Below are 26,035 nucleotides of genomic sequence, written 5' to 3' on the forward strand. Positions count from 1 at the left end.
GAAGTCAAGGACTCGCAGAGAGGATAGCAGTGTTTTCAGTGTGGTTATTCACCAGAACTTCCTGGCTCCACCCTTCCTGGAACTTTGAGGCCAAGTCTTGGGAAATGAATTGAAAGGCAGGATCAGGCAGCAAGCAGGCAAAGTGCCTTTGGATTGAGATAATGAGATCACGGGCTGCACAAATGAGATCATGAATGTAGGGGAGAGGTTAGACACTGGAAAATACGTAAACATAGGCGGCCACCAAAACATCCAGAGAAAGAGGACTATGGAAGTATGACTCAGGAAAATTTAACAGACATATTTATATCTTATATCAACTCTGTGAAAGAAAGCAAATCTTTTCTACCTCAGGTCACAGATATAGGTCTCAGGTCCTAGGACAGAGCCCAGCCCAAGCCCTGCCTTGGGCATGGGAATGGGGTTGAGAAGGGAACAGGGGTAGAGAAGGAATAGGGTGGGATTGGAGGGAAGTGGGGCTGGAGATGGAGAGGATGAGGATGAGACTGGGTGAAAGGGCTTCAGGGTCAGGTGGGAAAGGAGTACATGAAGATGTGGGGAGGTGCTGAGGCTGAGCTCTAGGAGAAAGACATGAAGGCTAGCTCTTTGCTGTCCCCCCCCAACAAAATTTCCAGACCCAGCACCATTTGAGAGGGGAGAAAGTTGATAAGATGTGGCAACCTTCCCATTCGCTTACTCATAAGCATTTTTGAGTGCCTGCGTGCATGCTAAGTCGCTTCACTTGTGTCCGACTCTGCAACTGTATGGGCTGTAACCTGTCAGGCTCCTCTGTCCATGGGATTATCTAGGCAAGAATACTGGAGTGGGTTGTCATGCCCTCCTCCAGGGGATCTTCCCAACCTAGGGGTTGAACCCATGTCTCTTATGTCTCCTGCATTAGTAGGCAAGTTCTTTACCACTAGCACCACCTGGGAAGCCCCAAGAATTTTTGAGCAAGAGGAGCCAATTTAGCATAGTTGTTAAGAGTGAGGGATTTTGAGTCACACTGGGTTTGACTTGAGCCAAACTGGGTCACCAGCTGGGTGACCTTGAGCAAACAAAGGAACTCTCAGTGCATTTTGCGTCTTCATAGAAGGGGGAAAATCCGATGATAAAATTCAATTCAATTCAACAAATATGTGCTGAGCTTTTATTAGGTCCCAAGCAAGATTCAGCTCCCATGGAACTTCTCTGTTAATGGGAGCAAATGGACAAGAAACAAGGAAAGAAAGAAAAGGAAGATAATCCTAGATCATGATAAGAGATTAACAAATAATAAAACAATAATCTGAAAGTGAATCATTAAAGGGAGCCCTTTAGATAAGATGATAAAGGAAAGGCCCCTGAGATGACTATAAGATTTTAACAATTAAAGCACACAGAGTTTGCTGTGTGCCCAGTGCTATGGTGACTGCTTTATACATATTAATTCACCTGATTTTTACCTGTATTGCCCTGTATGTAAGTGAGAGATCTGGATTTGAGCCCACAAAGTTTTAACCAGAGACCAGGCCCTTAACTACCACTTTATTTTGCCTCTCAAAAGCAGGCTGCTAGCGTTCAGGCAAAGATAATATATGATAGCCTTTAACAGTGCCTGGCACTTATTAATATTATTGTTGTTGTCACTGATATTATTAAGAGAGGTTGAAGCTCTAGGAGTCAGTGCTCCATATTCTGAGGAGTTTGGAGTATTTGGGGCTTGAGTGATGCTGCTAAGTGACTTGTCCTTTTTAATTTATTTGTTTACTTATTTATTTTTGGCTGTGGGTCTTCCTTGCTGCACATGGGCTTTCTCTGCCTCAAGCCAGGGTTGCTCTCTAGTTGCAGGACACGGGCTTCTCGTTATGCTGGCTTCTCTTGTTACAGAGCACAGGCTCCAGAGCTCGGGTTCAGTAGTTGTGGCCCACAGGCTTAGATGCCCTGTGGCATGTGGGATCTTCCTGGACCAGGGATCAAGATCAAACCTGTGCAGATTCCTAATCATTAGGCCACCAGGGAAGTCCAAGTGACCTGTTCTGAGTCCAGGTCTGTCCTGTGCTGACTGCTCTCTCCCCTTCCCATCTCTCTAGGAAGGGGGAGGAGGAGGCCTGCCCTACCCTCTAGGGACATCAGGCCCTCAGATCCTGTGGAAGTCACTCCATCCTGGTATTCCCTGGAATGTGACAAGGAGAGCTAACCTCCCCGCCCAGTCTCCAGGAAGTTGTAAAGGACTGGGAATCTCTCCAGGCATCTTCTCAGGAATTATCTTCCTCCCTGCAGAGACTTCAGATAAACTGTAATATGAAGACACTCCCTCTTCTGAGAGTGAGAGGCTGGCAATAAAATTATAAAGTTGTAGGAGAGGTTGCCCCAAGTGCACTGGACGCTGGGTCAGCACCTGGGTTCTGTTTCCAGCCCTACTACTGAAATCATTGTGTGACCTTAGGGAAATCACCAGAGTCCTCTGGGCTTCAACTTCCTCACTGAGAAAACAAGTGAGTAGGCTAGGACTGCTTCCAGACCTAGAAGTTTACCATTTCCCTCTGTGCTCATTATCCTAACTGAATAGAAACCCTGTATTAGGAAACAGAAGCCCTTCTTTGACCTTCCATCCAAGGCTCAATTGGCCAGGAGAAGGAAACAAACATTTAAAGATATGTGTGTCCAGACTCTATACCACATTTATACAAATTGCCTCATTTAATCCTCATATTAACTCTTTGGAGAAGGTGTTGTGGCTCTCATTTTACAGAGAAGGCACCTGAGGCTCAGAGAGCAATTGCCCACAAACATTCAAGAAGGATCAAGCAAAATCAGGATTTGAACCCAGGTTCCATAAAATCTCAGAATTTCTGCTCTTTTCCATCTTGGTGCGTCTAATGGTATAGAAAGAGAAGGTGATCAAGAAACAATCAGGGGCTTCCCTGGTAGCTCATGGGTAAAGAATCAGCCTGTCAGTGCAGGAGACACAGATTTGATCCTTGGTCCAGGAAGACCCCACATGCCTCAAAGCAACTAAGCCCTTGCATCACAACTATTAAGCCTGTGCTCTAGAGCCTGGGTGCCACAACTACTGTGCCCACACACCCTAGAGCCCGCACTATGCAACAAGAAAAGCTAACTGCAATGAGAAACCTGCACATCACAACTAGAGAGAGTAGCCCCCACTCACTGCACCTAGAGAGAAGCCTGTGCAGCAATGAAGACCCAGCACAGCCAAAAATATATAAAATTATGAAAAAAAAACAAAAACAAACCCAAACTACAGCATGGTGATTATCGTTAATGATACTGTATTGCATATTTGAAAGTTGCTTTAAGACAGGGGATTTTTAAAGTTCTCATTACAAGAAAAAGATTTGTAATTATATACAGTGATAGATATTAATTAGACTTACTGTGGTTATCGTCTCACAATATGGATCATTATGTTATACACTTGAAACTAATATAAATATTATTTTTCAGGTGGTACTATGGTAAAGAATCTGCCTGCCAATCAGAAGACTCAAGAGACGCAGGTTCAATTCCATGGTTAGCAAGATCCCCTGGAGTTGAAAATGGCAACCCGCTCCAGTATTCTTGTCTGGAAAATTCCAGGGACAGACGAGACTTGTGGGCTACAATCCATGGGGTCGAAAAGAATAGGACATGACTGAGCATATATACATACATACCTAAATTAAGAAAAGAAACAGTTAAACATTTTCATAATCTGTTTCTCATTGTTAATTATTCAAATAGCATTTATTGACTAATTGCTGTGACAGGTCACATTAGAGCTCACAGGGCTCAAAAGGACTGCAAGACACATCCCAGCCCTCTGGGAGTGAAATCAGTCCAGGTGTGGGGAGAAAGTGCAGTAACTCATTACACTTGCAAGCACAGTGCTTGTTCAAGGTCCGTCTTTCCTGTTACGCTGTGAACTCCTAGAAGGGAGGGCCTGGGCCCCTGCTGTTCACTGTTGTTTTTCCACTGCCTAGCAAAGTGCTGGGCACAGAGCAGATTCTCTTGGGCTTTATGGCACATAGATTACATCAAACAATAAATAACTGACTAAACGCCAAGATAAGTGGTAGAGCCGTGAGGGAGTTTAGGAAAAGTCTCTGGAGGAGGGAACCAATCCTTGAAGGACAAGGGTCAATTGTACAAACTCAACTCTGGGTTGGAGTCCGCATTCTACTGGTCCAGTCTTGAGCTGTGTTCCCCTTCCACAACCAGACCTCCCTAAAGATGGCATCTTTAGAAGGAAAGAACCTCCTTGAATTTCTTTTACCTTTGGATCTGTTGACATCAGTGTGACACGGCTACCTCATCAGTGCTGGTGACCCCAACGAAAGATCATTTTATGAGAAACAGGCCTTACCTGGCCTGGGTATCAGGTGCTGGGGAGCAACTAAGCCCATGTGCCCCACTGCTAAAGCCAGAGTGCCTAGGGCCTGTACTCTGCAACAAGAGAAGCCACTGCAATGAGAAGCCTGAGTGCTGAGTAGCCCTCATTCATTGTAACCAGAGAAAAACTGCACAGCAATGAAGAGCCAGCACAGCCCCCAAAATTTAAAAACTATATTAAAAAAGGAACAAACATGCTGATGTATGGCAAAAACCAACAAAATTCTGTAAAGCAATTATGCTTCAATTAAAAAATAAATAAAAAGAAAAAGAAACCAACAAAGAGAACTCAGTGTCATGGAGTCCACAAAACATGGCCAAGACCAAAAGATGCAGGCATGCATATCTAGAGGGAAGACTTGCCAATTACTGCCCCCATAAGAGCGGTTACTCCCCTAGTCATCAGATAAAGGACATGATTTACTTAAGAAGACCGAGATAACAACACAAGGAGGCAAACAGCTCACTTCTCAGACCCATGGTTCCACACTATGGTCCTGAGATTTCACAAGTGACTCCTGGGCCCATGATGTAACCTTGCCCAGCCTGCCGTCAGGGGTGGGGTTGTAATCGAGATTGGGTGGCTCCCTTCCTCTCCCTGTTCCTTGGAACTGGCTGCAGCTGAAGGATTTCTGGGACTGGAGAGAGTCCTCTGCCTTGGGAGTTCATGATACAGCTCATGCACTTCGGCATTTGACTCTGAAAGCTACAGTGAGTTGTGACATCCTTATTCACTTTTTAAAATGATAATGGTCAAAACTTTTAACTAATAGAGATATTTATACAGTAAAAAAAAAAAAATGATGAAAGTCCTTCTGTTCCCCTCCCCTCAAACACCATGAAACCTCCCTCAAATCCTCTCCTCTGGGGTGAACTACCATTAACAGTTTGGTGTCTATCCTTCTAGACAATTTCCCCCACAGTCAAACATATGTATGTATGGGGCCAGGGGAAGATCTGGGGCAATCATTTAATCTCTGTACCTCAGTTTTCTCAGGTTTAAAATGGAAGAAATACCAATCCCATAGGGTTGTTGTAAGGTTGAAATGAATTAAGACACCTAGCATTCTCAGAAAAAAGTCTGGCCCAGGACTTCCCTGGTTGTGGAGTGGATAAGGAATCTGCCTGCCAATGCAAGTGATACGGGTTTGATCCCTGGTCTGGAAAGATTCAACATGCCGCAGAGCAACTAAGCCCCTACGCCACAACCACTGAAGCCTGTGTATCATAGAGCGCATGCTCTGCAATAAGAGAAGCCACCGTATTGAGAAGCCTGTGCTCCACAATGAAGAGTAGGGCCCGCTCACCGCAACTAGAGAAAGTCCACTAGCAGCAATGAAGACCCAGCATAGCCAAAAATCAATAAATACATTAATTAATTAAAAAGAGTCTGGCCCATAGTAAGCATTCAGTGGGTTGGCTGTTATGACTATCCCCTCATTCTTTTCCACAGCAGCTTAGTATCCTGTATAGATGAGACTACTGAGAGAGGTTTTACCGCTCCTATGACAGACACCCAGGAACACACAGATAAACTAAATGGACCTCCTAAACTTAGGGGGGGCCTGGATCCGGAGCCCAGGATTCTGCCTATGGCCCAGAGTTGTTCTTATCATACCACAGGGCCCCCATAAGCCCCCTTAAAACCAAAGAGATCTGAAGGGGGCAGCTGGTCTCACTCCTTGTCCCTCAAAGAGATCCAGCTCAGCTGCCCCATCTCATTTGGACCCCAGGCTGTCTGATGGGTCTCCAGGGCAGGGGACCTTAAGAGCAGGTGAGCCCTCCTCTGGCTCTGGACATACCTCTCAGGTCCTTCCTCTGCTACCCAGTGAAACATGCTGAGAACTCCTAGCTGCTCTGGGGTCAGCTCAGGCCGACTGCTGAGAAGCAATGGCTCAGAGCTCAGAGTGAGATTAGGCTGCTTATCAGGCTACAGACACTCCCGGAGCTCCCTCTGTAAGCACCAGGCACCGCACCAGCCACTGAGGGGTACCTCCATAATGTGGGTGAGAGGCATAGCCATGGCCTTGGGGAGACTCCAGCCAGCAGGGACCAATCACTTACTTAGGGGCTCCTGGGTGCAGGGTTCCTCTGGGTGATCACAGGGGTAGAGCAGGGCAGGCAGATAACAGGGAGCTCCTGAATGCAGTTACCTGGTCCCTACTTCTCCTAGTTGGCCTCCACGTCTAGGTGCCGTCTCCTCCTCCTAGCCCTGACAGGTTTATGGAAAAGCAGAGGACATTGGGTCACGGGCAGGCTGAGCCTTTCCTGTCACCCTGGGAACTTCTTTGAAGAACTTTTGCAGACTTGAGGCACAGAGCCAGAAAAACCTTGGGGATCATGCACCCTGCTCATTCACCCCATTCACCAGCTGGAGACAGGAGATTTGGTGAGGAAGGGGCAGGGCCACAGTCACAGAGCCATTCATTCTGCCCCTGTGACCACCCTGAGGTAGGTGTTATCTTTCCTACTTAAAAGAATAAGGAACCCAAGGCTTTTAGAATTTGAGTAGCTCAAGGTCATAAGAAAATGGAGTAGCCTAACATGTACCTACCTACCTCTTTCTTTCTATAGGGAGCCCAAGACATCCAAACACCCCACTGGCCTCTTCCTTTATCACCGCTTCCAAATGCAGGAGAGCTTCTCCTGTAGTTGGGCCAATGACAAGATGCATACTGGATGACAGAAAACTCTTCCTCAGCCAACCCCAGCAATATCTGTTTGTCCCCTGAAAGATTCACTCCCTTTCGAACCCTGTTCTGGAAGAGGCAGTATGGCTTTAGGGACCAGCTGAGTTCTAGTTTTGTTGGGTGTGCAGCAAGATGTGGGAATTTTGTATGTGGTAGGTGGCTCAGATGGTAAAGAATCTGTCTACAATGTAAGAGACCAGAGTTCAATCCCTGGGTTGGGAAGATCCCTTGGGGGAGGGTACGGCAACCCACTCCAGTATTCTTGCCTGGAGAATCCCCATGGACAGAGGAGCCTGGCAGGCTACAGTCCATGGTGTTGCAAAGAGTCAGACACAATTGAGCGACTTCCCCTTTCACCAGGGGAAGCCAAGTCTGGGGTGCCCAGGGTAGTCTGGCTAGAGCCTGTCTGCCCCTGTGATGTGCTGTAAGTCCAGCTGTTGCTCCCCAGAACAAGCAGCCCCAGTTTCCAAAGGTCACAGCTGAGTCACTTTCTTCACCCTACCCTAGATTACTGGCTCCATTTCCTCTGAGCTTTTTCCTCATTCACTCCCTCTAAGCTCATACGTTGTCCTCTCTTCTGCTTACTTAGCAATTTTCCCAGAAGTTCCTTAGAATTATAAATCCTTGAGATTATCAATGCTGGCAGTCCTATTTCTTTCCATTTCATGGGTGACAAGGGAAATGATTCACTTTAGTGTTTCTGAGAACACATGACACAAATATGCAAACACACTTGAAATTCTACATTGTTAAGCTATATATATATGCACAGCGTTAAATATATACATTGTTTAAAAAAGCAATGTCACAATCGTATTTTAATCACTTCCTCAGAAATTCCAAAAGAGTACTACAAACTGTCAATCTGCAAGGTCTGAGAATCCAAGATTTGCACCTTATTAACTATTTGAATTCTTTCTATACCACATTGATTTGCATATATAAGAGAGGTCAGGGCCCAGAAGAACATTCTATACACACCATCCTCACTTCCTCCAAGTGACTTATTGAAGTGAATGGCTCTCAGAGTGCCCTGGCATTGAAGATTGGTGGAGTGCAGAGAGCCTTCTAGTATAAGTTTATTTACAGGGGAGGGTCCCCTGCGCCACAGTGATCCAGTCACAGCTCCCCGTGAATCCTACGCCAGCCTTTTACAGGGGCCATTTGTTCTCACATCCTGCTAGAAGGGATACTGAGTTTACTAATAAGAAGATGAAGGCCTGAAGAAATGGTGTCCTGTTCAGGTTACAGATGGTGGAGGCCCAAGTCTCCAGCTTTCCCAGTGTTGGCCTGAAGCCAGACAGCCGGTGGCTGCATGGCCCCATCTCTGAAAGCTCTCCCATTCTGCAGAATCCTCCCACACTGTACATGGACTCAGGCATACCCAAACTCAGATTTTCTTAGGTGGTCTCAATATTCTGTTTTCTTTTCTAACCAAGTCACCTTTAAAAGGTGTATACTCTTCAACCCAGCTATTGTCATTCTAAAATACAACTTCAGGAAGGAGTAAGTTATAAGTAGGAAAATGTATGTACAAGGATAGTCACTGAAATTTTATCATAAGCTCAAAACCCTGCAGTTTCCAAATATCCAAACCACTGTGATTTACTTTCTAAATAATGGTATATATCCATATGATGGGATATGGTGATATAGAATAATGATGTGTGACACAGTTAAGGGAGTGGCCAAGATGGTGGAGTAGGAAGACCCTGAGCTCACCTTCCCACCCAGGCACACCAAAATTACAACTATTTACAGAGCAGATTATTAATGAGAAAGACCTGAAAACTAGCGGAAAAGATCTACAACTAAAGATGTAAAGAAGGAATCACAGGACTTCCCTGGTGGTCCAGTGGTTGGGGGTCTGCCTTCCAATTCAAGGGACATAGGTTTGGTCCCTGGTCAGGGAGCTAAGATTCCACGTGCCACAGGGCAGCGAGGCCTGTGCACCACAGCTGGAAAGCCCAGGTACTCTAGAGCTCTCAATCATCAACTAGAGAAGCCTGCACCCTGCAATGAGAAGTCCTTGCACCACAACTGAAGAAAGCCCACATGCCAGCAGTGAAGACCCAGCACAGCCAAGAGAGGAATAAAGGACTCACAACAAGACAAGCAGGAGGGGCAGTATAGTCAAGTCGCACATCCCCCAGTGGATGACCCACAAATGGGAGGATAACTACAACTGCAGAGGCTCTCCCCATTAAGCAAGGGAACCAAGTCCCACATCAGGATCTCCGGCCTGGGGGTCCTACATGGAGAACCACAGCCAGGCTGTGCCTTTGCCCACACACAGGGAAGTCAATGATGGGGCCACACCTCCCCAGGCCCAGCTCTGGGCCTGCAACCTCCACCTCAGGATCACACCTGAGAGCCTAAGGCTAAGGAGTAGAATAAGGTGATGCCAAGAACTTGGGTGTTCCTACAGACAGCTCCTTTCTCCTCCCTCCAGTCACCCATTAACATACAGACAAGACTGGAGCTGAAACCCAAGAAGAGCACTCACATCTAGAGCCTGAGGGACACCCCTAAAGGGGTCCTTACTCCACAGGGCTTCTGGATGATGGGAACCCTGTGGAATACCAGCACTCAGAGACCTTAAGATCATCCAGTGCAACCCTTCCATTAACAATGGAGGAAACCAAGGCCTGAATTGGGAAAGTGACTTGGGAAGTCACACAGTGAGTTAGCTGCAGGCCTGGGATTAGAAACAACCCAGGACTCCTGCACCAAGTCCTTCACAACAAGCTGCCTCTTGTAGGCCTGATGGGTGCAAGACCCTAGAGGACAGAGGCTTCTCTCCAACATATCACCTTCAAGAAACTCCCGCTGATGAGAAGATCCACTGAAAGATCTTTTGGCAGGAACACCTTGCATGCATCCTGCACCACTTGTAGGTGCCCACGGAAAGAACTAAGGGTCTGCCTCAGCCGAGGCTTTAAGTAGAGAGGACAGTCAGCAGGGAGAGAGGAAGGCCATGGGAGTGCGGCTGTGCTGCTTCAGGACGGCAGTGGCCACACCAGACAGCCTCTGCTGCTGCCTGGCAGACGCTCCCCTCGGGTGATGAGTTCCCAGCCAGGCCGCCTCACTGCCGCCCTCTCTGAGCCCTCACGGACCTCGGTGACCGCGCTGTGGGGATGCGACAGTGAAGTTGGAGACCTGCCTGCTACCCAGGCATGGGGTCCTGTATATTGGCTTCTGTACTCCAAGCCCAGACTGATATCGTGTGCAGAGGACAGTTCTGGGAAAAGGCAAATATCCAGTAAATTCTGTCTCTCCCCGCAACTCTTAACCTCTGATTCAACCGAGTTCCCATGAGACTCCTTTGCTATCCCAATGGGAGCAAGATAGGAACCAGGAAGGAAGAGGCAGGACTGTGTTACACAGAAGTGAGACTGGGATGGCCTGACACTCAGGGACGGGGGATCCAGAAGCGACTTATGACAGCATCCACCATAGCCAAATGTGGATGGCAAGAGGAAGTGGTTGGAGCGGTGTCCCCCTCTCCTTTGAGGTCCAGAGGGCAGCCTGCCCCTTGCACCCTTTACCCTGCTGGCAGGGTCCTTCTTCTCAGCTCTCCACCCAAGTTGGGAGTGCCAGCTGGGTGGGGTCTTCAGTATTAACTGGTGCCACACAACAGTGATAGAGCACACACAGGCCGGCAAGGCCACCCAAGTTTGGGGACCTCGTGGGGAATTCATATTCTTGTTTCCGGAACTGATTCACTGAATCAATATTTATTGAATTAGGGAAGGTGGCAGAAGAACTGAATTTCTGGGCTTCCTGCAACCCTTCCAAACAGTGGAGGGAACGTCTTAATATGGATGCAGAGAAGAAGGAGGCCCAGCAACAGCTCAGTTCACTGACTTGGGTCCTCTCGCGACCTGGAGGACTTGCTGGCATCTCATCCCATACCACTTCCTCTCCCACCAACCACGCTCTCTGCCCCTGCTTGGGAAGCTGTCAAACATCAAAGTAGGTAGAGCTCTGGGGGGATTTGGAAATGGAAAGTGTTTCCTGAACTGGTTTCAATCAGCCCATTCACTCCTTGAAACTGCTCACATGGAGGTATCAGGAAGCCCATTCAACGGACCAGGGAGTAGAGGCTCCAAGTCCTTAACATAGAAGATCTAGCTCCATCACCATTGTGAAGTGAGCCACATGTTTTTGTCCTTGGTGGCCCTACCTTTCCAGGAGTCCCCACTGCAACTCCTAAGTCCTTTTCAGGTTCAGTGGCTTCCTCCCTCCACCGAATCACAATCAGAGGAAGAGTGGCTACTTGTGAATTTAACATGGTGAGTCCACCTCCTTTAGGGGTATTTCTATTGGAAGACTTCCATCTAGAAAGGGAAGAGTCTTTCTCAGCCCATGTTCAAGAACGTCGGGCATCACTGAGCTGGAAAGAGTTTTAAGAGAAGGGAGCCAGCAAGTTTGGCCCTATCTAAACAGGACTTAGGGAAGGAAGTGGTGTGACTCCTGAGTGTGAGCGTGTGCTGTGTGTAAACTCAAGATAACTCCAAAGATAACCCGAGAAATGAAAAGCAGTGTGAGATCTCAAGCAAATTACTTGATTTCTCTATTTCCTTAGTTGTAAAATAATTATATTTGGCTTGCTGTGAGGATTAGAGATCATTAAGTTTTCAACAGTCAGTGAAAATTGTACTTGATGCAGAAAATGAGTCACTCTCAAAAACCCCAGACGTTTCCTTTTGTGAAACGGGTAGCCAAAGTCCATTTCTCCCCAAACAAGCCCACAAATGGGGGTAGCAGTCATGTACTACAAGCAGAATTTATTACCCACATCAGTTTGAGAAACTCCAGGCACTGGTTACAGCCTTCCCTGGTCACAAGAAAACCAGAACCTCTTCAAACTCGCCCGCCAACCCTAGCTGAACTGAGGGGTAGGACTGCAGCCCAAATCATGTCCCAGCTACTGTATCCTCATTTGTGACCAGTAACCTCAAAGTCACAAATGGCATGGTGTGTTTTAGACCCCAATCTTACCCAGGAAACTCCCATAATTAAAACAGACAAGGTCAGAGCTATCACTCAATCAGAAAGAAAGGTACCAAGACCCTTAACTGGCTCTGAGGAGGGAAAAAGTTTCCTGCTCATAAAGACTGGAACTAAACAAACTGTCTAATAATCATTAGTGAGCTCTGAGCCAACAATGGCATGCTAATCCTGTGGGGTAAGACAGGTGTACTGCCCAAACTCTCCTGGGCTAGTCTGAACGCAATTTAAGGTCTATCATGAGGACTCCCAATGTCTGTCCTTAGGTAGGCACCTCCTGGCTGCCTAGTAACAAAGAAGCCTGCAGTGGCTGCCCCCAAATGTGCAAAAGGGTGCAGGTCGGGCACATTGGGAAGGTGATTCTTCACCTTGCAAAATAAGTCACACAGAATTCTCAGGATCTGAAGAGGTAATTCTCCAAGCAGTGCTGCAAAGTTCCTTGTCTATTTCTACAATTAAGGAATACAAGCTGGTTTGATTTCACATGAGATTGCAGTTTTATTTGTTTGATTTTTATATGTCCTAGATCCAGGAAAGTGAGTCCCTTATTCTCCTTTTGTCATAAAACCAAATAGCCCTGTTTGGAGGGAGAGGCACTGTGTTCTGAAGTAAAATTATTCACAACCTTTTACTCTCAACCCGGAGCTGCAGATTTTTTGTGAAAATCAGGTTCTGGGCCACTTAAGTCTTGATAAAGTTGTAAATGGTCTCTTCTTACCTGAACTACCATCTCCCATCTGGCCACAGTCACACGAGAAGCAGGAATTCAATAGGCAGATTTCTTTCCTTATTCAACTTCCAGGCACTCCAGGAAGAAGGGGAGTTCCCAGCACTTGCCTGCCAAGCTCTGCTCTATTTGAACTTTGATCAGCATAAACAGGTCATCCTGACTACAAGTTCCCCCAAATTCTTCTTATTTGTGTTTTTAAGGCACAACAACTCCCCAGCGTAAGGCTCTCTGCTTACAATGAATTATTTTAATTATTCTAACTACTCAAAAGAAACTTCCACCATTCCCAGTCAACCACTGAACCCCAACATGCTGAGAGTGGGGACGACAGAGCTCAAGTCACATCATGGATTCTGGTCATTGGGGTCACACTTGATCATGACTTTCAACCCCAAACCCTTTTTGGATGTTTCAAAGGCCTCCAGAGCTTTCTCCAGAGGAAACCGATGGGTGACCAAGGGCTTTACATTCACAGACTTGGATGCAAGCATTGAAATCGCCATCGGCCATCTGAAAAAGATCACAGCATTACACTCAAACCTCAGGAGGAAAAGAGGGAATGCCCCAAAACTACCAAGAAGATCAGCTTGGCCACACTTATTTGTTTTTTGTAATTCAGGAGTACGGAGTCTGTTCTCAAATGCAATGTCTGCCATGAAGCCTAGAATTTCTCTGGCATGAAGGCCTAAGGCATATGTAAGCCACTGTGAAAAGGTAGATAGCCTCAGGGCGGCAGCCCAGGATGATCTAATCACACGTGTAGCAGTTCATTTGGCAGAGTTCACTGGAAAAAACAGCACTCTGTTGAGGGGACGGGTACAAACTCTAAAATGGGAGAAAGGGCCACTGGTGGGGAAGATGGTCCTGGACAGAGCTCCCCAGCAGGGAGAGGATGGAGCCACAAAACATATGTTGGCATTTATTAAGAGCCTGTCACTTCCCAGGGTGGGACTTGGGGACTGGAAGTGGGAACCAAGGAACTTGAGTTCTGTGGTTGTCCTCATTTCTTTCCTTCTTCTCTTTAAAGAGGGAAGATGGAAATCTGGCCACTTAGAAATGGAAAAGAGAGCACCTGGGCAATGAGGGGCATTCAAGAAGAGCATGCCTCACAATCTCCCTCCCTCCCTCTCTCCTTACAGACCTGTCAGCTCTCTCTTTGGAGCCTTATCATATCGCATGGCTCGCAATGCAGCCAGGGAGTGTCTCTCATGAATAAATAGACAGAACCTCTTGGTCCCAGAGGCCGTGGAGGGCCTCCCCTGGACTTGCTGGCCGCTCGCCAGCCTGGTTCACCCACAACATACTCACGTATTGCAGTATCGAAACACGCCCTTGATGTCCACCTCCCTGGTGGCTGCGTGCACAAGGGGCACGCTGGTCATCTCAGAGCCCAGCCCCACCAGCACCAGGGTCCCACCAGAATGAGTGGCCTGAAGAAGAAGTAAGGACAGAAAACTAAGAAAATGAGAAAATACAGACCCCACTCACAGTAGCCCTGTTGCCATGTGGATGCATGCGTGCTAAGTCGCTTCAGTCATGTCTGACTCTTTGCCACCCCATGGACTATAGCCTGCCAGGCACCTCAGTCCACAGGATTCTCTAGGCAAGGGTACTGGGGTGGGCTGCCATGCCCTCCAGGGGATCTTTCCAATTCAGGAATCAAACCTGTGTCTCTTATGCCTCCTTCACTGGCAGGCGGGTTCTTTACCACTAGCACACGTTGGAAAGCTCACTGTTGCCATAAAAACAGGTAAATATCCAGAAATTTCTGACAGTTTGATTTTTTTTATACAGCTGAACTCTTTAGCATGGTAACCAAACTCAACAGAGCAGCAGAGTGAATGCGGTTTCCTTTAAAGGTCCTGAATGCACTTAACCAGTGGAGGCACAGTGGGAGCATCTCCTGCTGCCCACAGCACCCCAGGAAATAGCAAAGTTTCTCCAGAGAGCAATGAGGATCTCCCCTGCAACCAAGGCTGACTCTTCAGCAGCCTCTGAGCATCTTTCAAAGCTTTACTTAGTACCAGATGTCAGTGTCAGCCACTTCCTCCTCTAGAGTGCTCACCCACAAGACAGAGGGTCAAATAGCTAAGGGACCACCAACTACCAAACACTATACCAATGGGGAGGGCATAGGAATTGTGTGGTTCAACAACTGCCTTAGGGGCTTCCCTGGTGGTCCAATGGTTAAGACTCCCAGCTACCACTGCAGGGGGCACAGGTTCGATCCCTGGTGGGGGAAATAAAAAATCCCAAACGCTGTGTGGCCAATAAATAATTAATTAAAATGCTTTAAAAAAATAAAAACTGCCTTATACGTGAAGGCTGGCAATTAGAAATCTTTGTTCCAGGGATATTCACCTTAATGGTACGTCATAATGGAGTCATCAATTTCCTCTTTGGAGTAGGCAGGAAAGCAAAATTTCCCCTGACAACCTCCACATAACTTTACATAAGTGCTGAGCCTGCTCCAGAGATTTGGGGGGATCACTGTGCTCAGAGTAGTGAGAGACAGAAAAATGGACAATTTGCTCATGCTAAGTTTTTATTATAGCTAACAGTAGAAAGCACTTACTGGGGGCCATTCTAAGTGCTCACCACAGAGATTTAAGACTGCACACATCACAGCTTGTCTCCGAGGGGAAGGTTACATCCTGGAGAGAAGTCTGTAGGGTAGGGATGACTGCTGGCATTTGTACTTTTGATCTGTGGGCCCCAAGATGGTGCTGTCAGCCATGGTTTCCTCATGTGTAAGAATAGGAATGATGCCTTCCCATAGCAGGGCTGATGGGGTAACAGTCACAGAGGCTGGCACTAGGATGGGCTCAATGCTTAGTTCATTTTCGGTTTTAAATGAGGAGCAGTCACTTACAGATCACCTGTGACATACAAACACTGTCAGCCAAGGAAAGGGTATCTCATGACTGGAAAATGTTGCTGTCCTCACTGGAGGGGAGGGGTTCAGATTTGGTGAGTGAGCCACGGAATACACTGAGAAACTTCCCAGGAAACCTGCTGTCCACTCAGCATTTCCTCTCTACCTGGTAAGAAGGGAGAGGCGCACCACTGAACTGGTCATCACAAGCTGCCAGGAGGCCAGTAGCTTACTGACCACAGGCAAAGGAATGCTCAGGCCATTGCTTAGTGGGTGTGACTTTCACAACAAGGAGATGACATCAATTCTACCACAAGCATTTGCTAGGTCTCCTTATAAATATTATCCAGACACAACACGGCAGAAAATTGACTCTAAGGTATGTTCATAAGGTGCCTTCACCTAACCTGCCCACTGGCAGAGTGAGCTGTAGCATTTGGCAGCACCTGTCATGCATGATGGCTCCACTCCCAACTCAGGACATGCACTGGCTGAAGGCTTCACAAGGCCCTCGTGTCACATTTATTACCTCCACACCCACCATAGGTAACTGGCAGCGGGGCGCCCACCACCACCAAATGGAGATGCCAACTGTCCTCAGATGCCCTCCAGGCAGGGCACAGAGGAAGGAAGGCCTTGCCCTATGAAGCCATAACTTTTACTGCCTCTCTGTTGAGTGGGGGGTCGCTGACCTGTCAACGACTCAGAAACAGCAGTCACACCTTACTGGTCAAGCCCTCAAGGTGTCTGGCACAGAACCAAGCATATAGCAGGAACCCAAGACATGCCATGGGTCAACATGGCTCCACCAGTAACACATAGGCTCAATGCCTGCTGGATTTTGGTTTGTTTTAGCTCCATTCCCACATGGTGACGCTGACCACCTCTGACCGTGGAGCTGAGAGCTGGTTGATTCCGGCTGAAACAGGTCAGGGCAAAAGTGGCACCTGCTCCTCCCTCTCCTGTTGCTTCCCTGACACCCCGGGGTCACAGGCATCTTGGTAGGAAGAGGGGAAGGCAGCTCTGCTTGGGTGCCAGGCTCGAGGGCCATGCCACACAGCTTGAGGGATCAGCTTTTCCCAAATGTCTTGCATGGTGGAAAGTGCCCTTGTGCTTAACTCAGTGTGACTCAGAAGGAAGGGCAGAGGCATGTGCTGTTGCGAGAAAGCAGGCTGGGGGACAGGGCAGGAGTGCCCAGGGGTGGCAGCTGCTACCGTTCTCCCCAGCCCAGCCCCTTCCACCCCAGAACTGGCTCCTGGCCCCTCAATCTCTTCCCCTCTGGAGCAGCCAGATGGAGCAAGGAAAGCCCAGGTATTGGAGTAGTGTGCTCCAGGCAAGCCCCTGGGCTTCTCTCATCATAAAATGTGTAAAATGAGAACTCACTGTCAGGGCTATTATGCAGATTAGGACCATGTCTATAAAGCACTCAGCCAAGAACATGGCCCATGGTGGAGAGCAGAGCCGAGCTCTTATTCTTTCTTTTCCTCATACTTTGGCAGTACTACTCCTCCCTGCCCCTCCCCTTCCAACATCCATAAATTACTGGTGGGTTGCTAAAGGGTGGGTCAGGTATTGGCAGCTTATTTATTCCTAGGGAACAGCAGAAGACAACTGTGGCCCTAAAAACTCATCTCACCTTTGTAACTAACTGAATTAGTGCCTGTCATCTTGTATCGATGACTCAGAGACTGCAGTTTTCCTCAATAAAACAAGATAGGGATTTCCCACACTCATATAAGGCATGGTTCCCTGTTCCTCCTATTGACTTTTTTCTTTCTTTTTTCTTTTTTTTTACCAAGAGCACTACTTGGTAAAATCCTATCCTAAAGGTATGAGCCACTTAACATCTTTGAAGGCCCATGTATATCTGTGGCCTAGTTTGAACATCACAATGACCCAATGAGGATGTTGGGGAAGTTTCATTACCTTCATAAGAGAGATAAGAAAGAAGATAACAAGGGATTACCTAATTTTGTTTTGCAGGGGGAGTGGGGTGTGGGGGTGGGTGTGTGCCACACAGCAAATCGGTGAAGTCTGATCCAAGGAAGCCTTCTACTGGTTCACCACCCTGGGCTGCTTACCCGAAGCTGCCCACCGGCTTCAGCTACCCTTATTCCTACTGGGCCCCTGATGGCTCAAATGGTAAAGAAGCTGTCTGCAATGCTGCAGACCTGGGTTCAACACCTGGGTCAGGAACAGTCCCTGGAGAAGGGAAGGGCAACCCACTCCAGTATTCTTGCCTGGGAAATCCCATGGACAGAGGAGCCTGGTGGGCTGCAGTCCATTGGGTCGCAAAGAGTTGGACATGACTGACTTAACACTTTCGCCTTATCCCTACTCACGTAGATGCCGGCCTGGATGGAGGTCTCCACCCCTGTGCACTCAATTGTGACTTCTGGCTTGCTGCCCAGCAGGCCTTCCACTTTCTTGGCTATTTCCTGAGGGCTCTCGTTGGAGATCTGGAGGATGAAATCAGCCCCAACTTCCTTGGCTTTAGACAACCGAGAGGCTGACAGATCTAAAGGTGAACAAAAGTTTCTTTCAAACTAAGAGACTGGACAGTGGATTAGGGAGCCAAAATGAAGATGCAGATTCTGATGGCAAGGAAGCTCTGTGTAGTGGTGTGGCTGAGCCCAACACACACACCCTCACACATAATCTCTCGATAACTTCTCAAACATGCACACTCTTCTATATCCCCATATACCCCCATCCTACCACAGATCTCCACAGATATACACATATACTCTCTCACCTCCTCAAACAAAATACACAGTGACACCCTTCTGCACCCCATTCCCCGAAAATACTCACAATACCCCATACAGCACACAACTCTACATGTTCACCCACACACTCTCAGATACGTTACACACATACATACATACTCTCTCACAGATGCCTTCTCCACATACATACACACAGCTTCAGTTTATACCACACTGCTCTACACTCACATACTCACATATGCTGTCAGATAGCCTCTCCTCACACATACATACTCATGTCTCTCATTCATATCACATATCTCACATATAAACATCTTCTTATAAACATATCACACACCCAACTAACTTCATGTCACACACACACTCACCCTCTGAGTTTGGTCAAACAAGGGCTGAGTCTCTTCTTAGGACCAAATGGGCAGTATAGGTATCTGAGATTCACATATAAAGAGCCAGGTTCTCTTTTCTGCAGCAGCCACCCTCTCCCGGAAGCTTCAAAAGAATCTCCTTCTGAGCCCTGACTTGGTCATCCCCTGGAGCCCAGAAGAAAAGAGCAGGAGCCTCTCTAAAAACCCAGTACTCCAGGAAGGAAACAGGTTTCATGACCTTGCCTCAAAACTGTAGACCCAGCTGCTCCTGCCTTAAGGAGATTTAGAAAGAAGAAAACCCTATCAGTGGTTTTCTTAAGAAAAACTTACCAGTCACCACCACTTGAGCTGCACCCATTGCCTTGGCTGCAAGCAAACTGACCAGTCCAATTGGCCCTGAATAAAAGAGGAAATAGGAGACAATTTTGAAATATCAAACACCAGCTCTCCCCCTTGTCCAGGCCAGGGACAGAAACTGTATCTTCTGTGGGCCTCTAGCATCTCTGCCCCAGTCCCTGACTTACAGTGAGACCTTAACAACTGTTTGTTGAGTGCATGAGTGAATGAACACATGAGTACTTGTTCTCTACCTGGAATCTGCTCCCAGTGCTGGGCTCCCGTTCTCTTTGCCCCCTACCCACCTTTTTAGAACCCCTCACGTCTCCCCAAGGTGAGACGTATCCTTTAAGGTGACCCCTGTGACATCCTGTCAGGGTGTCCTAGGTTGACCCAGTTGCTCAGGCAGCTCCAAGATTGCTCGGGTGCCTAAGAATCAGCCCAAAGATCACCTGCTTCCCCATTTTATCGGTGTGCTAGATGGTTTTAACACAAAAACCAGACCACAAATAAAGTTATGCAGAATGCCTTTGAGGATCTACTTTTTGGACACTCCAAAAGTGAGCTAGTGAGTTTGCCCAGAAAGCAAAACATTAGGAAATAGCCAACAAACAGGTTAAGTAAACTATAGCAGGACACTATACAGCTATTAAAAAGAGGAATTCCCTGGAGGTCCAACTGTTAGGACCCTGTGCTTTCTCTGCCAATGGCATGGGTTTGATCACTGGTCAACAACCTAAGATCCCACAAGCCATGTGGTATGGCAAAAAAAAAAAAATAAAAATATATATATGTCATATAACTCTTAACTATTGACATAGGGCACGTCTGTTCTACACCCTCACCCCTCATAGGAAGTCCTGTAGTCACTTATTTGGCTCTGCCAAAGAAAATCAGTCACAAAGTGTATAAGGATTAACTCAAAATGGATTAATGACTTGAACATAAGACCTGAAACCCTAAAACTCCTAGAAGAAAACACAAGTAGTAAGCTCCTTGACATCAGTCTTGATGAGTTTTTGGATTTGACAGCAAAAACAATGGCAATAAAAGCAAAAATAAACAAGTGGGAAATTCTCTGGCAGTCCAGTGGTTAGGACTCCATGTTTTCACTGCCAAGGGCCCGGGTTCAGTCTTTGATCAGGTAACTAAGATACTGCAAGCTGCATGGTGTGGCAAAAAAAATAAAAATAAACAATAAACAACTGGGACCATATCAAACTAAAAAACTTCTGCATAACAAAGGAAACATCAACAAAATGAAAAAAGCAACTTGTTGAGTAGGAGAAAAATATTTGCAAATCATATCTTTGATACGGGTATTAATCTCCAAAAATATAAAGAACTTACCCAACTTAACAGCAGAAAAACAATCTAATTTAAAAATGGGCAGAGAATATGACTTGACATGTTTCCAAAGAATATATACAGATGGGCAACATAAACATGAAAAGATGCTCAACATCAATAATCAGAGAAATTCAAATCAATATTACAAAGAGACATCACTGCACACCTGTCAGCAAGGCTTTTATCAAAAACACAACAAGTAACAGGTGTCAGGGAGGATATGGAGAAAAGGAAAACCTTATGCATTTGTTGGTTGGGAATGTAAACCAGTCAGGACACTATGGAAAACAGTATGGAGATTAAATTAAAAATTAAAACTAGAACTTCCATGTGATCTGACAATTCTACTTCTTCTCAGAAGTAGAATCTTATCCAAAGAAAACAAAAGCACTAACTCAAAATGTATCTCCACTCCCATAATCACTGCAGCATTATTTACAACAGCCAAGACATGGAAACCATCTAAGTGTTCATCAGTGGATGAACAGACAGAGAAAATGTGGTGTATACACATACACATGGAATATTATTCAGCCATAAAAACCCTGAGCTCATACTTATGGAGACTAGACTGGATTGCCAGAGGTAGTGGTGGCAGTGAAGAAATGGATGAAGAGGGTCAAAAGGTACACACTTTCAGTTACAAAATAAATAAGTCCTGGTTATCGAATGCACAGCATGGTGACTATACTTAATAATACTGTATTGCATATATGAAAGCTGTTAAAAGAACAGATCTTAAAGTTCTCACCATGAGAAAAACACTTTTATAACTATATGTGGTGACAGATGTTGACTAGACTTATTGTGGTGATCATTTTGCAATATACACAAATATAAAAATCACTATATTATATACCTGAGACTAATAGAATGTTATACATCAGTTAAACCTCAGTAATAAAAAAAAAGTGTATACCAGATCACACCCACAAGGAGTGAAGCATGTTGTCTGGGTCACCTGAAACAGTTAGAAGCCTAGATGATTCAATCTGAGGTTGCCAGGTTTGTTCAGCTGGGTGGAAGCAGAGGAGGAAGAAGGAGCTAGCTGTAAGCCTACGTGGGCAGAGTGCTGGCTCCCCATGGGCTGGGACTCACTCCTGCTGGTCCTAAGTAGTAGCCATCTCATTCTTGAAAGACTGGGAGACCAATTCTCTGGGATGATCTGAAAGCTCCAAAAGATACCCTTCCCTTTAATCCCAAAAATATTTCTGTAGTTTCCTGCCAAGGGTTGAAAAAATAATCCCAAAATGCACTCTTTAAAGTGAGCAAATGAGTTATGTTGCCTAGGAAATAACATTAGTTAGCTACCTTGCCTGCAAATATTTATCTAGCACAGTGCTTGTCATTGAAGGAATGGCACACTGTAATCCTAACTAGAGAGATTCGAGAGTTGATTTCAGCCCTTGGAAGGGGGATGAGATGGGCAGGGATCTCACATTCCCCTTTAATGAACTCATAACCATAGTGACATCTGTTTCTTACCAGCTCCACACACAAGGACCTTGTTCCCCAGGGTGACTCCAGCTCGCCGGCAGGCATGGATCCCCACAGACAGTGGCTCAATCAGGGCCCCTTCCTCAAAGGTGACATTGTCAGGAAGCCTGAGGAGTCATTCAACATACTCAGTCCCTCTAGGTTAACAATAATAACAATAGCTAATATTTACTGAGCTTTTATTTATATGCTGAGCAAAAGTGCTAAGCAATTTACATATATTCTCTCTTGTAAATCCTCAGAATAGTTCTGTGGTAGACATAATCATTCCCACTTTACAGACAAGGAAAGCAAGTTTTGGAGGAGTGAATGACTTGCTCCAAAAGTTTAAAATCAGGGAGTACTGAGAATCCTAAAGGGTTTAAATTGGAAGCCAGGTACATCTGATTCCAGAGCCCGTATCATACTGCCTCCCTCTGAAAATGCCAGCCAAGACAAGGTGTGGTGTGGCTGTCTTTAATAAATGAAAAGTTCATTTCACAGGGGTTTAACTTAACCACATCCCAGCATTTCATCTGCTTCTCAAACTTATAGCCTTTCTGGTTTCATTTTAGCAAACAACCCAGACTATCAGCAGCTTTGCAAAACAGTGATTAGAAGCTGACATCACTCTACGTTGTCCCCCATATTACACGCTCCAGAAGAACCACATGTGCTAGCAGCAGCTGCCTGGCTGTCTCTGGACTGGGTAAGATGGGGAAGGGCCTGTCTCCACATAGCAGATTAAATACTGTGTCACCTTCATCACTGGGTTCTTGGCTTTCACTTCCCTGTCCTCTGGCATCTTGACCCTTTTCAGATACCACTGGTGAAGACAGCAAATATTTGCATAATACTTTACAGATTAGAGAGCTTTCTCCTCCATTATCTCATTTAATCCTCAGCATGACCTTATCAAGCAGGAAGGGCTAGCTTTGTTGGTTTTTTCTTTTTTTGGTGGCTTGCAGGATCTTGGTTCCCCATGCATTCTTAGTCGCTCAGTCGTGTCTGACTCTTTGCGACCTCATGGACTGTAGCCCATCTGGCTCCTCTGTCCATAAGATTTTTCAGGCAAGAATACTGGAGGGGTTGCCATTTCCTCCTCCAGGGGATCTTCTAGACCCAGGGATTGAATCCGAGTCTCCTGTGTCTCCTGCATTGCAGGTGGATTCTTTACCCACTGAGCCATTGGCTGTGAACAGGGACTAAACCCAGGCCCTCAGCACTGGACTGCCAGGGAATTACAAGGCTTTGTTTTTTACTCTACAGAAGCAGAACTGATTGAAGCCATGAAATTAAAAGACGCTTACTCCTTGGAAGAAAAGTTATGACCAGCCTAGACAGCATATTAAAAAGCAGAGACATTACTTTGCCAACAAAGGTCCGTCTAGTTAAAGCTATGATTTTCCAGTAGTCATGTATGGATGTGAGAGTTGGATCATAAAGAAAGCTGAGCGCCAAAGAACTGATGCTTTTGAACTGTGGTGTTGGAGGAGAATCTTGAGAGTCCCTTGGACGGCAAGGAGAGCCAACCAGTCTATCCTAAAGGAAATCAGCCCTGAATATTCATTGTAAGGACTGATGTTGAAGCTGAAACTTCAATACTTTGGCCACCTGATGTGAAGAACTGACTCAGTTCTTAGCACTGGAAGAGACTGAAGGCAGGAGAAGGGGACGACAGCAGATGAGATGGTTGGATGGCATCACTGACTCAATGGACATGAGTTTGAGTAAACTCCAGGAGTTGGTGATGGACAGGGAGGTCTGGCGTGCTGCAGTCCATGGGGTCACAGAGTTGGACACTACTGAGTAACTGAACTGAACTGAGCAGAACTGAAGCCAGAAGACATTAAGAGACCTGCCCCAAATTACAAGCCTAGTGAGCAAGAAAGTAAGAATTTGAACCCAGATCTCCCGATTTCATATCCTCTGCCTGTCCCACATCAGCTGCCTTTTGGTACAAGCAGTTTTGTAGTTAACTTTTGCTAGATCCTTACTGCCCAGTACTTATTCAATGCTCCCAAAACCTCCACATGCAAGAACATGAAATCCCTCAAGTTCCAACAAGAAATAAGCATAAGCCAAACCATGGGCTCATCTCTGTGATCCTTCTGTTCACAACCCTCCACAAGATAAATAACAAGGTCTACATTCAGCCTGACTGGTGCCCACAACCCCTTCTTTCTCCCCTCCCCTCTGCTTCTCTTACACCATTTCCCCCACCCCAACCCACTCTTCTGCTCTGACTGTCATCATCCCTCTACCCACTGAATCTATCCCATCAATTCAATATTAAGGAAAAAAACTCTGAAGAGAAATAACGACTTGCAAACTCTCTCAAAGACCCCCAGTCACACACACACTCTCTCCAACAGTCCTGCCTCATCACATTTGGGCCTCGCTCAAAGCTGGTACTGGGACTAAAGTGAGGGTGGCCTGTGGTCAGGAACTGTGTGCTCTTCTCATCCTCACTCTGACTTCCCTATGACATAAGAATACCAAGGGGAGGGGCTTCCTTGGTGGTCCAGTGGTTAAGAATCTGCCTTGCAATACATGGGACGCTGGTTCGATCCCTGGTCCAGGAAGATCCCACATCCCTTGGAGTGGCTCAGCCTGTGAACCACAGTTACTGAGCCTGAGCTGTAGGGCCCATGAACTGCAAATATTGAGCCCACCAGGCCACAACTAATGTGCTCCACAACAAGAGAAGCCACTGCAACTAGAAGCCCACACTTGGCAACTGGAGAGTAGCTCCCACTTTCCACAACTAGACAAAGCCCATTTACAGTAAGAAAGACCCAAAGCAGCCAATTAAAAACAGAAACAAAAACAGAAAATGGGATTGGAGATGGTGATGAGAAAGGATTATCCTGTGGGAGGTTATTCCACTGATGTTGGATATTCCACTGATATTGTTGGTTATTCCACTGATAAGGGAGATGTTGCCTTATCACACATAGAGCCAGAGTCCTGGGAGTAGCCCTTTTGCCGCAGACCTGGGAAGAGCTGCTGGTCCTCTTTCCCCAACCTTATTAGGTGAAGGCTGAGGGAAAGGGGATGAGTTTCTTTCCAACTCTAACTGTTCCTGATTTTCTAAACACTGGAAGCATGATTTTCTAAATACCAGAGGAGAGTGAAAAAGTTGGCTTAAAGCTCAACATTCAGAAAATTAAGATCATGGCATCCGGTCCCATCACTTCATGGCAAGTAGATGGGGAAACAGTGGAGTGGCAGACTTTATTTTTTGGGGCTCCAAAATCACTGCAGATGGTGACTGCAGCCATGAAATTAAAAGACACTTACTCCTTGGAAGAAAAGTTATGACCAACCTAGACAGCATATTAAAAAGCAGAGACATTACTTTGCCAACAAAGGTCCATCTAGTCAAGGCTATGGTTTCTCCAGTAGTCATGTATGGGTGTGAGAGTTGGACTATAAAGAAAGCTGAGTGCCGAAGAATTGATGCTTTTGAACTGTGGTGTTGGAGAAGACTCGAGAGTCCCTTGGACTGCAGGAAGATCCAACCAGTCCATCCTAAAGAAAATCAGTCCTGAATATTCATTAGAAGGACTGATGTTGAAGCTGAAACTCCAACATTTTGGCCACCTGATGCAAAGAACTGACACATTTGAAAAGATCCAGATGCTGGGAAAGACTGAAGGCGAGAGGAGAAGGGGATGACAGAGGATGAGGTAGTTGGATGGCATCACCGACTCAATGGACATGAGTTTGAATAAACTCTGGGAGTTGGTGATGGACAGGGAAGCCTGGTGTGCTGCAGTACATGGGGTCACAAAGAGTCGGATACGACTGAGTGACTGAACTGAACTGAAACACCAGAAAATGAGAAGGCAACTTGGTGGTTTTCACAGTGGGATTCAGGGAAGAGGCAAAGGTTAAAGAATGATCAAGAAGCCAAGGGGGAAGCAGGAAGATAGAAAATAAGGTGGGTAGGAAAATAAAGAAGCTGTGGTGGTGTGCAAATCCTCACAAAGAAAAACAAGAGAAGAGGGTGTGGATCCAGGGCTAGGCTGGGGACACAGACACAAAGTACCCTTGCAGAGGAAGAGAAGTGGGGGTAGTGTGTCCCCTGG

The 26,035-nt window shown here is 46.4% G+C and overlaps 1 protein-coding gene across 1 annotated transcript in view; it reads right to left on the reverse strand.

The window, feature by feature from the left end:
• Positions 1 to 11,837: 11,837 nt before the first annotated feature.
• Positions 11,838 to 26,035, reverse strand: part of SORD (sorbitol dehydrogenase) — a 31,748-nt gene continuing 17,550 nt past the window's right edge. The window contains exons 5-9 of the mRNA XM_020912831.2: positions 21,951 to 22,069; positions 19,110 to 19,175; positions 18,025 to 18,200; positions 14,116 to 14,237; positions 11,838 to 13,317 (exon numbers count right to left, since the gene is read on the reverse strand). Coding sequence (XP_020768490.2) covers positions 13,152 to 13,317; positions 14,116 to 14,237; positions 18,025 to 18,200; positions 19,110 to 19,175; positions 21,951 to 22,069 — 649 coding nt within the window. The 3' untranslated portion in view covers positions 11,838 to 13,151. The remainder of the gene's footprint in view (positions 13,318 to 14,115; positions 14,238 to 18,024; positions 18,201 to 19,109; positions 19,176 to 21,950; positions 22,070 to 26,035) is intronic.

This window comes from Odocoileus virginianus, chromosome 6 (assembly GCF_023699985.2).
Source record: "Odocoileus virginianus isolate 20LAN1187 ecotype Illinois chromosome 6, Ovbor_1.2, whole genome shotgun sequence".
NCBI lineage: Eukaryota > Metazoa > Chordata > Mammalia > Artiodactyla > Cervidae > Odocoileus > Odocoileus virginianus.